The sequence below is a fragment of the Apus apus genome, chromosome 4, assembly GCF_020740795.1.
Source record: "Apus apus isolate bApuApu2 chromosome 4, bApuApu2.pri.cur, whole genome shotgun sequence".
Lineage (NCBI taxonomy): Eukaryota > Metazoa > Chordata > Aves > Apodiformes > Apodidae > Apus > Apus apus.
In genome coordinates this window covers 92,159,986-92,175,974 of record NC_067285.1, presented here as the reverse complement: position 1 = coordinate 92,175,974, position 15,989 = coordinate 92,159,986, and the positions used below count along the sequence as shown (strand labels likewise).

Genomic DNA, 15,989 nt, shown 5'->3' with positions numbered 1-15,989 from the left:
TAGTATTAAGAAGGATATTCAGATTTTGGTGTAATGATTAAATGATGGATTTCACACTGTCCTGGAATTGTCAAAATAAGAAGAAATATAAATCTGTGACCATGATTCTATGAACAGACTTACATGTATCAGCTGGGGCTCTGATAAACAAAAAACTGTTATACTTGTACACATATCTCTGGTTTACAACAATGGGATTGTGAAATCAGTTTTAACCCTTTGTTTTCTTTCAGTACAGTTATACAAATATCGCTTTAACTGCTGTAGAGGTTTTCAATCATTCATAAGTCAACACTATTTTTCATCATGTGGGGCTCAGATGTAGCAGTTTAAAACAGTTTGGTCTGATTTTTGAAAATATCTTATCTCAGTCAGCACTGGTCACAGTTTAGACCTAGCAAAATATATTGCGTATCTTAGTCTTGCTGGGAGATACAGTACAATCTATTCTATGCAAGATTTCAAATTTGACTCTGTATTGCTCAAGTGATATGTTTTATAAAAATGTGTCCAGATTAACTTGGACAAACAGGACTTGATAATATTGGCATCACTGGCATACTGTACTTGGTTATCAAAAGATGTAATTTTGTATGATGAGAATAATGTGATGTCAGAACTGTGCCTTTAGTATGATGGTAGGAATCACCTGGACCAAAAGGTACCATAGATAAAGCTATTAACAGCTTTCTTCCTTTTAAGATACTATCAGATTAAAGATGGTGAAGAAAGTGATAGTGTTTGTCACAATGCCATTAATCCATGTTATTGTTTTATTTCTAAGTACAGATCTGTTTTATCTATGGTATAGCTCTTTTTTCCTTGGTGTTTCTATTTAGTAAAATTCCGCTTCCTAAAAATTAAATAGAAGTCAAACTGATAAAGAAATTCTAATTGCTGAATTACAGAATTAATGTAGCTGCATGGAATTAAAATATACTGAAATATTAAGATGGGTATGAAGCCTATTGTTGCACATACAAATACATAAATGTTTTCCAATTAAAAATATACTGTTTTGAGATTAAATCCCAGCACTTTATTTTCATTAGGTTTGTGTGTGTGTTACAAGGGATCTTTTTTGTGTGATAAATCTGTATCTCTGACTATAAGAAGAGTGTTCATATAAATATTGTTAATAACATCTTTTTCCCCAACACAGATACAATAGCAGAAAGGAACGCCCTAAGAGAACATGTGTATCCTAAGCTGAGAGAATTCTGCAGGGAAAACTATGGGCTAGAATTTCAGGTAGGTTTGTTGTGTTGAATTTTGCATTACTTTTTCTTGAAATTAACGCTATTTAGAATAGATCACATTTTTAATATCTCATTGGTAAAATAGAAAATTGCAAAAAATGTATTTCAGGTGTCAATCATGCTTAAATTATTTTACAGGCCTTTTTGAGGTGAATTCTGAATAGATGAAAAAAAACCATGGTTTTACAATGCAACAGTGCACTGGTGGTAAAAGCAATATGGCAACAAACTGATGACTTTCACATTAAAAATTTAATGAAACCAGCCCTATTTTAGATATTTGAACTATTTAAGAAGAAATTACCATGTTGTACTTCTAGAAATCATACTTAAGTTAATGCAACCTTTTCTTTAATTTCATGTAATCGTCACTGAAGTTTCACCATCTGTATATTCACACAATTGTTATATCTACTCTAACTACGGGTTTGTCTTCCACTATAATGTGAAGAATAGTTTAACCAGGTGAATACTGAAACTGATTACCAAAAATAATCAAATGTGGAACATTTCTATTGTGATTACATGCTATGGAATTTGCTTCCTTCAGTGTCATTTGTCAAGTCCCTATTGCATCAGTCAGTTGTGTTTTCATGTTTCATCTTTGGTAAGAGCCAATCGGTAATGAGTATGGTTGCGTTTGACTTGAAACGCACAAGTTTCGCTTCACAGTTAAAGCCACTGGTACTTGTCAATTAGGTAAATACTGATAAAGTCTTGTATATGTCAGCAGGCCTGAAACTGGCTCTCTGCAAAGAGGAACAAATACAGTGCGTGATATTGTACAAATGTAGTTCAATTTTACCAGAATTCTGGTTCTACCAGAATTCAGTATCCTCAGGCCTTCCTCACATACTAGTATAAACCTCCAGTTTTAGTGACCCCAAAAACTCATCAGCCCAGTGTGGAGCTTACTTGGAAACAGCTAATGCCCTTTATGGAACATCCTGTTCCTCCCAGCATATTTTTCTTGATGCCCATGCAGCTGGTTTTTAATCAAAATAACAAGTTCTTAAATTAGGATATTTGGGTTTAATTTCCTGAGTCACAGTGGAGCTGCTGAGTCTGCGTTGTAGTAAATTCCAGAGTGATTTTTTGATTATGGGCATAAAAGAATTTCATCTGAAGGTCTTAGCTCATCAGCTGATTGGGAAGTCCCAGCTGCAGTGGTACATGAAAGGAATTGCAAAAGATATTGAAATAATAAAGCTTTTTTCTCCTGTTACAATTATGTGATATTAGTGGAAAATATAAACTCTTTATTTCTCAGTCATCTTTGAGAAGACATCTCAGTGACACGAGGATAAGGGTCTCTTCCAAATAGATCATAATCCATTGAATTTTTTGCGAGAGGAAACGTATTTAAGTGGATTATAACGTAGTCTCTAGAGGAGGAATAATTAAGTATACTCTACTTTATATTCATGGAAGCAAATTATTTTATTACATAGTTTCAACACGGGGAGTATCCTTATGTGACATGAGAGACAGCTCCTTTAACACATTTCTGAAAACACCTGGAAATGTATCACAATAGGAAAACTTGTACAAAAAATTACCAAGGGACAGTAGTAAAGTATTTTGGAGCAGCCTCTGAGATGGACTTCATAAAAACTTTTTCTGTTCTTGATGCACTGAGTTTCTTAGGTTAGCGTGCAAAATCAAAACGACACAGTTTTTAGTGCATTTGTATCAAGAAAGTATTTTATACTTTTAAGATACAAGGATAAATTTATATTTTCCTGTACATAGCAGAAACACTGATTTATGAATGAAAAGTCTTTGTTAGGTGGCTAGTATGGAACTGACCTACACCAGTGTTAGGCCACAGTGTGTAAGTAGCTCACGCACAGAGCACTGGTTGTCATCTCACTCTGGCTACCTTTCTGAAACTCAGAGTGGGTGTTTGTCACACAGTTTTTCCAAGTATAAGTAAAAACATCCTTCAGCATCAGACACAGTTGCCTTCTTGTTCTGTTTCTTTAATTTTACAAATCCAATTTATTTTAATTATCATAAAGAATAACCAATAAGCCCCTCATTTTTAAATTCTTGGTTTCTTGTTGGCTCAAATACTTCCTCTTGCAGGACAAAATCATAACATGTTAAGATACTGTGTGCTAAAGCTGTGTTACCCCATCAAACAGTCTCTGGCATTACAACACATGGAAGACGTCTACTGAACCCCTACAGTATCTGATATTCCAGAGGATTTCTTCTTCATTTTTACAGAACTAGCATGATTTCTGAACAGTTAATTAAAATAGAAATTGCTTTTATGTTTCAGATGCAGCACAATAGATTAATTGAACCAATAATTAATTAAAAATATTTTTTCATTGTATGCTAAGATGCTCTAATTTTATGACTAGAATACTTAAGCTCTATCATACATCATTCAAGTAATCAGTCAGCTGAATACAATGTGAAGTTCAATAATGAAGTCACATAGATAAATAACAGAAGGGAGAGAGGGAAAAGGGAACACCTTTTCCCTAATGAAACTAAGAGATAACGACAGAGAAATAATCAGTGCAAATGAGGAAAACAGGAAGGCTGTTTCAGACACAGTTTTGTAAAGCAGAGACGCTTGTTCTGGCGAAGTTTTGGAACAGACTTTCTGCAAAAAATAAAGATATTATGTCTATTTTGTTGGTGATGTAAGCTACAATGCATTCTATACATTGGGCTATTTCACTCATCATCAGTCAGACAGTAGATTACCTCTCATGTTTGGCAGCAGTGTGCCTACTCCAGCAAACACTGACACGCATCCCAAACAATTCTGGCAGAAATAACCAGTGAAGCTGTTGGTAGTGAAACTAAACATGGGCATAAATACTTCTAGAATTAGGTTTTAAGCCTTGGCATTAGATGTTCTGAGAAATTTTCCAAGGAGATAAACCAGCTGTAAACTGGTGAATTTTACTTTTATATCAATCCATTATTATTTCTTATATTACGTCATCAGACTGATTTTATGATCAACACTTAATATTGTGATTCTGCTTCTTAGGAAGACAGCAGAGTGCTTCCAGAGTCCAAAGAATATTACCGTAAAGAATATTATAATATATTAATGTTTTAATACAATTTTGATTACTTTTTAAACTATCCATTTAGACTTCTTTTTGTTCAAGATACATACATGACGTTGAGAATCAATAGTAGCTTAAATGAGAGAGTAGTAGCATATACTGTAAAGTTTATTCCAGAAGAAATGCAGATGTATGATTCCCATTCTTTTAAATTCCATTTTCCACAGTAAGAATTCAGCCTTTTAGTTAAAATGTGTAGTGAAATCACATTTCATTACTAAATTTCTTCAAATAAATTTAACATTCATATTCCAGTTTCTTCGAGGAGTTTGTTTGCAACTAATTAGCATCACAAAACTGAGTCTGTAGCTGCAGATGAAAGGCTGGACAGCAAGCTGTCTGCCATTGCATATCTATACAATCTCTGCTTCCAGAGTAACAGAGACCAGCTAACAAAGGAAGTATGATATTACAGAACCATACATATTCTTCCTTTTGAGCCTTGTGCACAGCATAAGTTGATATCCTGTGGATACAAGTGACATGCGGTGTCTGTCAAGTCATGGTCTCGACTGTGATCTGCAGCAAAACTCTCATTAATTTCCATGGAGCCTGGATTTTATCAATGCTTTTGTCATTATTCTTACTTATCCATTATATGCAATTCAGTAGCAAATAAAGACTACATCAAATCAAGGTCTTGTCATGCTAATGTCTGCCAGAAAAAAAATAATGAATATGAAATGAGACACTGTCCCGGGAGGGACTATCTGAGAGGGAAAATAAGAGACTTGAGTTTTCATTTAACTAAGGAAACCCTGCCAGTCTGTGTAAGGACTGGATATAGACTTTGTTGCCTTTTACTGCACCAGAGAGCAATGCTTAGCAGTACACGAAATGTTGACAAAGCTAATTTTTAATTTGGTAGAAAGGGCATATGATAAAGTAACAATGTTGCATTCCCATTTTCCAGGTCATAGACTTATACTGGGGAGTTGAAGCAGACGAATGGGACAGTCCTGAGCTGCAGAAGACTCGTATGAAGCTGTTAGAAGATTGCTTGAAAAGTTCTGCAGGTCCATGTTTTGTTGTGGGTATAAAAATAATGTTTTACTTTACAACACTAATATAACGTTAGCTATCCTAACATGTATGATTCAGTAACAAACGTATTATTTTCTGCTTTCTAAAGTATTTGTTATTCCTTGCTGTACATTTGCTGTACTGCATCCAAATGTTTCCCTATATAGTACTGTAGGTTAACAGTGATTGTTTAGTATTTGTGGAGAAGAGAGAAGGTTCTCTCACGAGTCCCCATGGCAAGATGGTTTTAGAAGCCACAAGGTATGACTGTACTACTATTACAACAGATAGCTGCAATTAATTAATTCTTGGCACTTTTCACATAAGCATTATTGGCTGGCCTAGAAGGACTTGCTTACAAAAGTACAGTGGCAGTGAATAACTATCTGCTCTGATCTGCATTTTGATGTTTTGTGTTGTAAACCCAGGACAAGTTAGGATGCTAGGTATTAGAATGTGAAAAGACTGGAGGTCAGTGACAACCTGAGGAGGCTGTGACTCTTTTTGTCTTTTATTTACTGTTGCCAGAATAAGCATTGCTTTTAGGATTCTTCAGGCATCAGTAAAGCTGGCAAAAAAAAAAAAAAAAAAAGAGATCCTCACTGACTTTTCCTGTTGGGCCTAAGGAATGACTGAACCACTTTTACAAGAGTGGTTTATAAAGCTTTATATATTTATTTTCATGTGAGAGAGGTGGTTTTCTGTAGATTAACCTGTTGTTTTACATCAAGTTAAATGATCTTTAGCTACCCCTCACAGCTTTTACAGCTGAAGCAGTATGAATTTATGAAGTCATGCCAAAAACTGTGTAGGGTTCTGAAAAATTGTGTAGGCTGTATGTAGGCTGTATATATTAAGTCCTGCCAGGTATGCTCTTCCCTCTTCCAGTGAATCATGTGGAAAAGATTCTGCTGTTACTGATTTTATATTAAATACACAATTTACAGTAGTGTACTTTTTTCTCTGTCTTCTTTGCTTTGAAAGATTTGTAGCATGTTTTAAGATTAATGTAGTTAACTTGAAAAATATTTAAAGACCAGTTTATTGCATGGTAATATTCAGTATTAATTTCCAGCGCATAGACAAAAAATATATTACTTTTGATCAATGCCTTTTCTCAGCTGCTTGGAGAGTAGCATATCCTTTTTATTTGTGAAGAATATACCTTTCTGGGTAGATCTAGATGGAGAATCTCTAAAGAGATTGGCTACTCAGCGGCATATACTGCATACCTAACAGCATCTGTTAAAGCATCAGAAGATAAGACAAAATAATTTGGGAAGAATGTGGGCTTATTTTGTGTATGAGAAATAATATGTGCAAGGGAGACTTCAGTGAAAGTACAAAACCAGCCAAAATTAGTAGTATTTTATATCATCAAGAATACTTCTCTAAAAGATAAATATTTACATTATTCCAAAACATATTTAATTCTTTACGAGCTGTCTTGAGGTTCCATATTTGTGAGAAGTAAGTGGAGGATATATGAGAATTACTTTTCTATGCATAGTTGTAGGACTGAAGAGATATTAGGATAAGTCTCAAGTTAAATAAGTCTCTACAAAACTCTTAATTTCTGTTTAATAAGACATTATTTTAAGACAAAGTGCTTGAAGAGAAAAATATAAATATCCTTCCTTAGATAAATTCAGTTCCAGTTTCATTCTAGTGCTGTAAAAGTACCAGAGCAGACAGACTTATTCCGTATCTATCTGTCAGACTGAATGTTTTCAAGTAAATATGCCTAATACTCCTTAACTACTTTTGTCAATTATTATCCTAATTGTTAGTGTAAGTTTCACTAAATTAGATTGGTCTAAAAGCAAAAAAACATTGCTTCTGTTTACTAGTGATATACTGATTGTCCTCTCCATAGACACTTGTTTATTGCAACTGGAAGGGTAGTGGGGGTAGTGGAAATGCCTGTCACTCAGACATCAAAGGACACCTGCCACTCTCCTTTGACAGCTTTAATTCCAACTTAGTAACCCATGTTTTGATGTTAGACTTCAATGGAAAATCATTTTTGCTATTCCAAATTTCCTATACTATATCTGCTAAGAAAATAATTCAGAAAAGGTAGATCTCTCCTCTATACCTAAATGTAGCTAAGTGAACAGTGATCCTCAGATATCAAAATAAGGCAGGGAAGAGTTCAGAAAAACAGCAAGTCCTTGATTATTACTTTTTTAAGGGAAGAATTTTAAAGATTTAGGAAACTGAAACCACAGAATCCCATGGGGACAGAAGGGATACAAAACACTGCCTCTTTGAAGGCTGGAGATCATCTCTCTTCTTGCCAAAGATTAGACAAAGAGCAAACTGCAGCATGTGTTATTCTGTACTTTTATCACACCCTTACAACCATCTTGCCAGTTCTGTTTCGTTCATCTGCTTGCCTCACTGTTACTTAGCTTCAGAGCCCTAGGGAACAAAGGCCTTCCTGGGTTTGATGCTGTCATGACACTGTTTTTCAAGAGTATACACTGGCCCTGACCTCTAGAGAACTTGGGTAGCTTCCATCTTATGTGACTAAATTTAGTTTTCTATGTTTATTTTTCTACTTTTTATCTTCCCTTTGATGAAAAAACAGAGTTGGAACAGAAAGACATGGTGTTTTTCCGGTAGCAACACCAAATGTTTTTAGACATGGATGTTCTAAAATCTCTGAGAGTGAAAGAAACCTCATCTTGAAACGCTGCTGCGTATTTTAGCAGCTCAGAATTTTGAAGCTGTTAAGAACTGCTTGTCTGATACTAAGGAAAGAAATCATAGAATCGTAGAATGGTTATGGTTGGAAGGGACCTTAAAGATTGTCAGGTTCCAATTTCCCTACTACAAGCAAGAACACCTCACACTAGACCACACACAAAGACTTGTCCAACTCGGCCTTAAACACCTCCAGGGAGGGGCCATCAACAACCTCCCTGGGCAACCTGTTCCAGCACCTTACTACCCTCATGGTGAAGAATTTCTTCCTGATGTTTAACCTAAATCTCCCCTCTTTCAGTTTAAAACCATTACCACTTCTTCTATCACTTCCCTCTCTGGTGAAGAGCCCCTCCCCAGCTTTCCTGTAGGCTCCCTTCAGGTACTGGAAAGTCACTATAAGGTCTCCCTGGAGCCTTCTCTTCTCCAGGCTGAATAGCCCCAACTATCTCAGCCTGTCTTCATAGCAGAGGTGCTCCAGCCCTTTGATCATCTTGGTGGCCCTTCTTTGGACCCCCTCCAACAGCTCCATGTCTTTCCTGTGCTCAGAGCTCCAGAGCTGTACACAGTACTCCAGGTGCAGCCTCACCAGAGCAGAGTAGAGGGGCAGAATCACCTCCCTGGCACTGCTGGCCACACTTTTTTGATGCAGCCCAGGATCTGTTTGGCCCTATGGGCTCCCCTGCACACTGGCAGCTCATGTTAAGCTTCTCACTAACTACCATCCCCAAGTCCTTTTCCTCAGGACTGCTCTGTAGCCAGTCTCCCCCCAGCCTGTATTTGTGCCTGGGGTTGCATCAACCCAGGTGCAGGTCCTTGCACTTGGCCTTGTTGAACTTCATGAGGTTGGCATTGGCCCACCTCTCCAGCCTGTCAAGGTCCCTCTGGGTGGCCTCCCTTCCCTCTAGGGTGTCAGCTACTCCTCACAGCATGGTATGATCAGCAGACTTGCTGAGGATATACTTAATTCCACTGTCCATGTCTCCAACAATGATATTGAACAGCACTGGTCCCAATAGAGACCCCTGAAGAACACGACTCATCACCTGCCTCCACTTGGACACTGAGGCATTGACCACAACTCTCTGGGTACAGCCATCCAGCTATTCTCTTACCCACCAAGTGGTCCATCTATCAAATCCATGTCTTGTCAAGTTTGGAGACTAGGATGTCACATGGGACAGTGTTAAAAGCTTTGCACAAATCCAGGTAGATGATGCCAGTTGCTCTGCCACCATCCACCATCTCTCTAGCCTTGTCATAGAAGGTCACCAGACTGGTCAGGCATGACTTGCCCTTAGTGAAGCCATGCTGGCTGTCACCAATCACCTCCTTATTTGCCCTGTGCCTTAGCAGATTTTCCAGAAGGATCTACTCCATGACCTTGCCAGGCACAGAGGTGAGACTGACCAGCCTGTAGTTCCCCAGGTGTTCCTTTTTCCCCATTTTAAAAATAGGGGCGATGTTCCCTTTCTTCCAACCAGCAGGAACCTCACCAGACTGCCATGACCTCTCAAATATGATGGACAGAGGCTTAGCAGCTGCATCCACCAGCTCCCTCACGACCCGTGGATGGACTCCATCAGGTCCCATAGACTTGTGCACCTTCTGGTTCTTTAGATGGTCAGGAACCTGTTCTTCTCCTGCAGTGGAGGGTGCTTTGTTCTCCCAGTCCCTGCTTTCACTTGCTGCAGCATTTGCAATGAGGCTGGAGCACTTGCCATAGAAGACTGATGCAATGAAGTAATTGAGAACCTCAGCCTTCCCAATATTCTGCATAGCTTGGTCTCCTGTTTCCTTCAGGAGAGCACCTACAATATCCTTGGTTGTCCTTTTATCCTCAACATACCTATAGAAACTTTTCTTACTGCTCTTTACATTCCTGGTGAGATTTAATTCCATCTGGGATTTGGCTCTCCTAACCTGAACCCTAGCTGCTCGGACAACCTCTCTGTAATCCTTCCAGGGTATCTGCCCTAGGTTCCACCCCCTGTATGCTTCCTTCTTAAGTTTGAGCTTTTCTAGTAGCCGCTTGCTCATTCACACCAGTCTCCTGGAGTTTTTACCTGCCTTTGTCTTTGTTGGGATGCATCGCTCTTAGGCCTGGAGAAAGTGATTCTTAAATATCAACTAGCTTTCATGGGCCCCTCTTCCCTCAAAGATATTATCCTATGACACTCTCTAGAGTGAGTGACACACTCAGTTCCCTGAAGAGGCTGAAATCTTCCCTCTTAAAGTCAAGGGCAGTAAGCTTACTGTGAGTCCTCCTTGTTGTCCTGAGGATCTTGATCTTTCATGATCGCTACAACCAAGGCTGCCCTTGAGCTTAACGTCCCTCACCAGCTTTTCCCTGTTGGTGAGAGCAAGATCCAGCATAGCACCTCTCTTTGTTGGTTCCTCAATTGCCTGGAAAAGGAAGTTGTCATCTACACACTCTAGGAACCTCCTGGATTGTTTGTGCTTTGCAGATCAAGACAAACCAGAAATTTTAAACAGAACAAAACAGTTAGCAAAGAGATTGCAGTGAGCCAATGACTTCAATATTTATTCCAGGTTTTCCAAGTACAGAACAGAGTAATAACTCTCTCAGTTACTAGACTGGGAAAACTACTTTTTTTTTTTGCTCTGTTGTATCTTAGTGAGATGTGGTTTATGTAATTTACATCAGAAATTGACAAATTATTCTATTCCAACAAGCATAATTAGTTTTAATTTTTATTAACGTAATTAAAAACTGACTTTGCCATTGCAGGCTTTCAGCAACTTCCCATTTCTTGAGAAAGTTCTATGAAATGTGCTGCTTCATTCAGCTGGGTATTATACTTACTTTTCAATTACTGCATTTTAATTCAGAGATCTGAGATTAAATTGGACTATTCAGAATTAACTGGCAGATATATTTTAGAAAGTGTTTCTTTATGGTGCTTTTTGCCTATGTTGTGATATCAGATGGAGAGGGAATGAAATTCAGTATTTTAATTAGTGCAGTGCTTAAGTTGGAAGTCATAGGCTTTTCTTCAGATATGAAACAACTAAATCCAAATGAAGACATAAACAAAAAGGAGGAAGAAGCCCTAAAAAAATTTCCTGTGACACTGTCTTTGGGAATGTATAGTTCCTTCGTACCTACTGCCTGAGCTCTATCAACACGATGCAATTAAGGCAGAGGGGAGTTGTTTGCCTTTTTTGTTAGGATTTTTTGGTTGGTTGGGTTTTTTTGCAATCAGTGCCCATTATACATGATCATTAAAAAACTTACAGCTTTTACTGTGGGTAAATACATATCTTACTATTTTTGCTCTACAGAATAATTTTTCAAGATTTATAACGAGAAAAGTACTATTTCTGTGGGTACAAAGTTTATGCAGAAATTATTCTTTCCTAATCTACATGAGGAGACTGAAATGCAGTATATTTATAAAATTGTGAACTGCTTAAACACCACATTGCATAACAATACCAAAGACAAAATACATTCAGTGCATCACTGGAACCTTCACATTTTCATGGCTTATGTTTCCTAGTAAATTCATAAGAGATGTCAATACAGACAGGATGGTGGAGTGACAGAAAAGGTTATATTGTCATCCCATAACTAGTACTGATCATGAACAGGATTCATCTATTCTCTACATCCTTAGCAACTGATAGAAAGATACAGGTACCTCCAGTAATATCTGTCTTCTGGATGACTGTTTCTTTGCTAACAGCAAGGAGGCACTAGGGAGTTAGACTGCTAATTTAGGAATCCAGTTACAGTGCTCGACATCGCTTAAGGCCTTGAGCTATTTAGGGTGTCGTTAGTCTATAGTGATTATTTGCAGGATAAGTTTATCAGGGTTCCCTAAAAAATAATCCAGCACTAACCTCTTGTTGATTACACCTTGGTACAGATGAGAGAACTGGCAGGCTTCTCTGCACTTCTCTTCAAACATGCCCTGCAAGTTACAACACTTGGGTATTCTTTTCCATCTCTGCAGCACCACACAGGATCTGCCTGAACTGCTGTTCTTCCATGACTACGTCCTGAAAAATTGAAAAATGAAAGGGAGAAATGGAAAGGAAACATTTGTTTGTTGCCCGTAGCGGTTTGCAGAGTAAATATCATTTGGTTTATACAAACCAAAGAGATTCTCCCCACCCATCATTAAAATAACCTGGTCCAAAGAATAGTAAAAACATTTTCTACCTACTCTGAACAGACATCATAATTTACATTATCCCTCTCAAATTATTGATAGTGTGTTAATTTCAGCATTAAGGAACTATCTAAAAAGACCTAGCATTATAAAATTGAGATTTCAGTAGGGTTTTAAAAGAATATTAGCAATGGGCAGTATTTGGCATGTCCTTAAATCACCCTGGAATTGAAGACTAAATATGGTAAATTGAGGAGGGAAATGTTTTTTACATATCTGGATCTTTTTGTTCCTACAGTACAATGCATGCTTTAATCATTCCATGAAGTACACTGCTACTTGGTTCTCTTTGCTTAGCACAAATGGTTGATAATTAATTCTGAGCATATTTCAGCTCAGAGAAAATTCCAAATTATATTACTCCAGCTCTCCTGAATCTTTTTGACTCGCTTTTCAGTTCTGGTGTTACTTTAGAGTTTATTCCTAATGTGAAAACCGAATATGTACAGGTTCTGAAACACCTGAGCTACATTTTGCTTTTGCTCTCCCAGGAAAATTGCCACACATTTTAAGTTAGGGAGGCTACAGTCAGTCAAATGTGGCTATAGTAAAACAGCCAGCTTAGGAGGAATGCTAAGCACCCAGTGCTCTTCAGAAATTCAGCAGAAGCTATTCGTATTTGGTACATTTCAGAATTGAATTTTCCTCAAGGAAGCAGCTCTATGTATAGCATTGAAGTGAATGAGGAGAAATAGCTGGAATCAGAAGTGACAGAACAGCCCAACTCTCCCAATAAACTATATTCCAATAAACAAATATCAAACTATGAATTTTCTTCTCACTCTGTATCTGATTCAAAGCCCATATAAATAAGAACCCCGTCTAGCATAAGTGGGTTTGGGGTTATACAGTGTATCAGAGGTGGCTCCATAGGATTTGCTGGCATCAGTCTGAAGTGAAGTGTAAGTCTGTGTACACTAACCCTGTTTTAGCTGGATATGGCCAACAGGAAAGACTTTCTTTGTGAATGTCAAAATAGAGCTCTGTATATCTTTTTAAATCCTTCAAAACAGTAAATATTAAAGTCGTAGTATTCAACTTTCCCCTCAGCAAGCCTTGGTATTCCTTCACAGCCTCCAGACTAACAGGCAAAGGCTGTAAATCCCTTTCCATGTTGTTTGTCTCTGAACAACACACATACACACAGAGTGGAATCAAGCCCGGGGTATATTAAATGATTAAGCTATTGTGAACGAGTTCCTTGATCTGCTTTAGGGCTGGGAATGTATTTTTCTCTGAATCATCCCTGATCCTCTAAATCTGAAATCTAGGGTCTAAAAATGCTTACCCATTTTTTAAACATAACCCACTGAAAATAGCTACAAGATTAATCCCACAGCTTTTCCATGGAACATAGAAACTGGATGGTTTTGGATGTCGTCTTAAAATAGCTTGCATTTTCAGCATACTGTGAGAGGACTATACATACTTTCTGCTAAGTCAGTGTATTTCTTTTTCTTGACATGAATAGATTTTTGGTTCTGCCTTCCAGAAAGGTTAATATTATATTTAATATAAATTACCATATTAGTGAGAACAGGATTAGCATGAACTCACATTTCCATCATTCTATGTATAATGTGTAGAGGAAGAAATAGGCTGCATGAGATTTATGAGATTTATTTTCTCTTGACCCTCAAGAGCTTTACCAGACCATCTCCTGAGGTAGTATTTTAATCAGCTAGATGTTATGGTCTGTTCTACAAATGAAACTGTAGATCAGAAGGCCAACATTGGCTATGCTGCATAATGGGGGGGGGGGGGGGGGGGGGGTGTGTGGATTCTAAACCCTGAAATTCTATTTCTGTGTAAAGAAAGATCATACTTTACAGTATTTAGCATTTTGATAAGGTCAAAGAGTTTTAATGCTATTGTTTGCACCTAGGGTATATACCTTTCCTTTTCTGAAATACAGATTCACTTCAGGGATCCTGCAGCTCTCCAACAGAGCCAGAAACAAACACCTGCTCACAAAGTAACTAGTTCACTTTTCAGTCTGATTATTGTTAAATCCAGCTAGCAGTAGCAGAGTCTGTTTTTTTTGTAAGATGCTCAGAGTGTGTAATTTCATAGGATCCTTTTCAATGAACGATACTCATTTATGAAGTAAAATAAGAGACAGTGTCAGTGTTCTTCATAGTGATAGTGTTATGCATCCAGAAGGATGCCTCTTTTCTCTTAAAATACATGCTTTCAGTGCAGGGTGCTTTTTTTGGAGTTACTATTGTGTTAGCACGCCAAGTAGCAGCTAATTATCATATGCTTCTTTCTATCATAACCTCCAAATAAATGAATTGGAGAATACTTGCTTAGAATGCTATGGAGACTGCAATTATAATATGAGTAAGCTACATTTTCTTTTCCTATTAATTATTTTGCATGGCATAGAAATTACTTCTAATGCTTAAAACTGTTTAAAAATAATTTAAAATAGTAGCTGGAAAAGCTCATGGCTGGAAAAACACCCATTGCCTGGCCACGTGCATTGGCAGAGCATACACTGTGCCTCGTGGTCGTGCCACAAAGTAGGCAAGATAGTGTTTCTGTTGAGTGAAGTGTAATGACCTGATGTTCTGTTCTATATTGCATTTGTTTGCCACGGGGATTTGCTACAGAACTTCTAAACATGTCACTAATGACTTATTACCTGCAGGCAGTATTTAGTGCTTGTACACTTACCAGTAATTTTTAGGTCTTATTAGCTTTTAGTTTAAAAAGTTATTGTTAGAAAAGATAGTTATTGATAGAAAAGATAGAAAACTACTTTAGGTAAAGTTTCATATTAACCTATTCCGTTTTTTAAGAAGTGTGGTAAGTGAAAGTTAAGAGGATTTTTAAAGGTGATTCTCCTAATCTGTATTATAAATGGAAAACTAATATTGGGTAATACTGAAAAAAAAATAGTTTTTGAAATGTGACAGTTCTGAAGGTGACTTATGACAAGATGGATTTCTGTTTAATATACATTAAGTTTTTGGGTTAGCATTCTCATGTTAATATTTGATTATGTGAATTGACTGTAAAGTTTGTTGGACTGCTCATGGGGTAAGGAACTGGCTAGATGGTCACACTCAAAAGAGCAGTGATCAATGGCTCTGTGTCCAGATGGGGACCTGTGTTCCCAGTGCTCTTTAACATCCTTGTTGGCTACATGGACAGTGGTATTGAGTGCACCCTCAGCAAGTTTGCTGATACCAAGCTTTGTGGTGAGGTCAACATGCTGGAGGGAAGGGATGCCATCCAGAGGGACCTTGACAGGCTCGAGAGGTGGGTTTGTGCACCCTGCATGAAGTTCAACAAGGCCAAGTGCAAGGTCCTGCACCTGGGTTGGGGCGATCCCAAGCACAAATACAGGTTGGGTGGAGAACAGATCGAAAATAGCCCAGAGGAGAAGAACTTAGGGGTGATGGTGGTTGAGAAGCTCAACAGGAGCTGGCAATGTCAACTTGCAGCCCAGAAAGCCAAATGTGTCCTGGGCTGCATCAAAAGAAGTGTAGCCAGCAGGTCAAGGGAGGTGATTCTCCCCCTTTACTCGGTTCTCGTGAGACCCCACCTGGAGTACTTTTCCAGTTCTGGAGCCCCAACATAAAAAGGAAATGGAGCTCCTGGAGAAAGTCTAGAGGAGAGCCACAAAGATGATCCAATGTTGTGATTTATGAAGCCAAGGAAAGCTTTAATCTCTATAATCACAGTGTGTGCTC

General features: G+C 37.9%; 1 protein-coding gene across 1 annotated transcript in view; it reads left to right on the top strand.

The window, feature by feature from the left end:
- Window positions 1–15,989, top strand: part of NWD2 (NACHT and WD repeat domain containing 2) — a 52,952-nt gene that overhangs the window by 20,159 nt on the left and 16,804 nt on the right. The window contains exons 2-3 of the mRNA XM_051619797.1: window positions 1,163–1,251; window positions 5,271–5,387. Coding sequence (XP_051475757.1) covers window positions 1,163–1,251; window positions 5,271–5,387 — 206 coding nt within the window. The remainder of the gene's footprint in view (window positions 1–1,162; window positions 1,252–5,270; window positions 5,388–15,989) is intronic.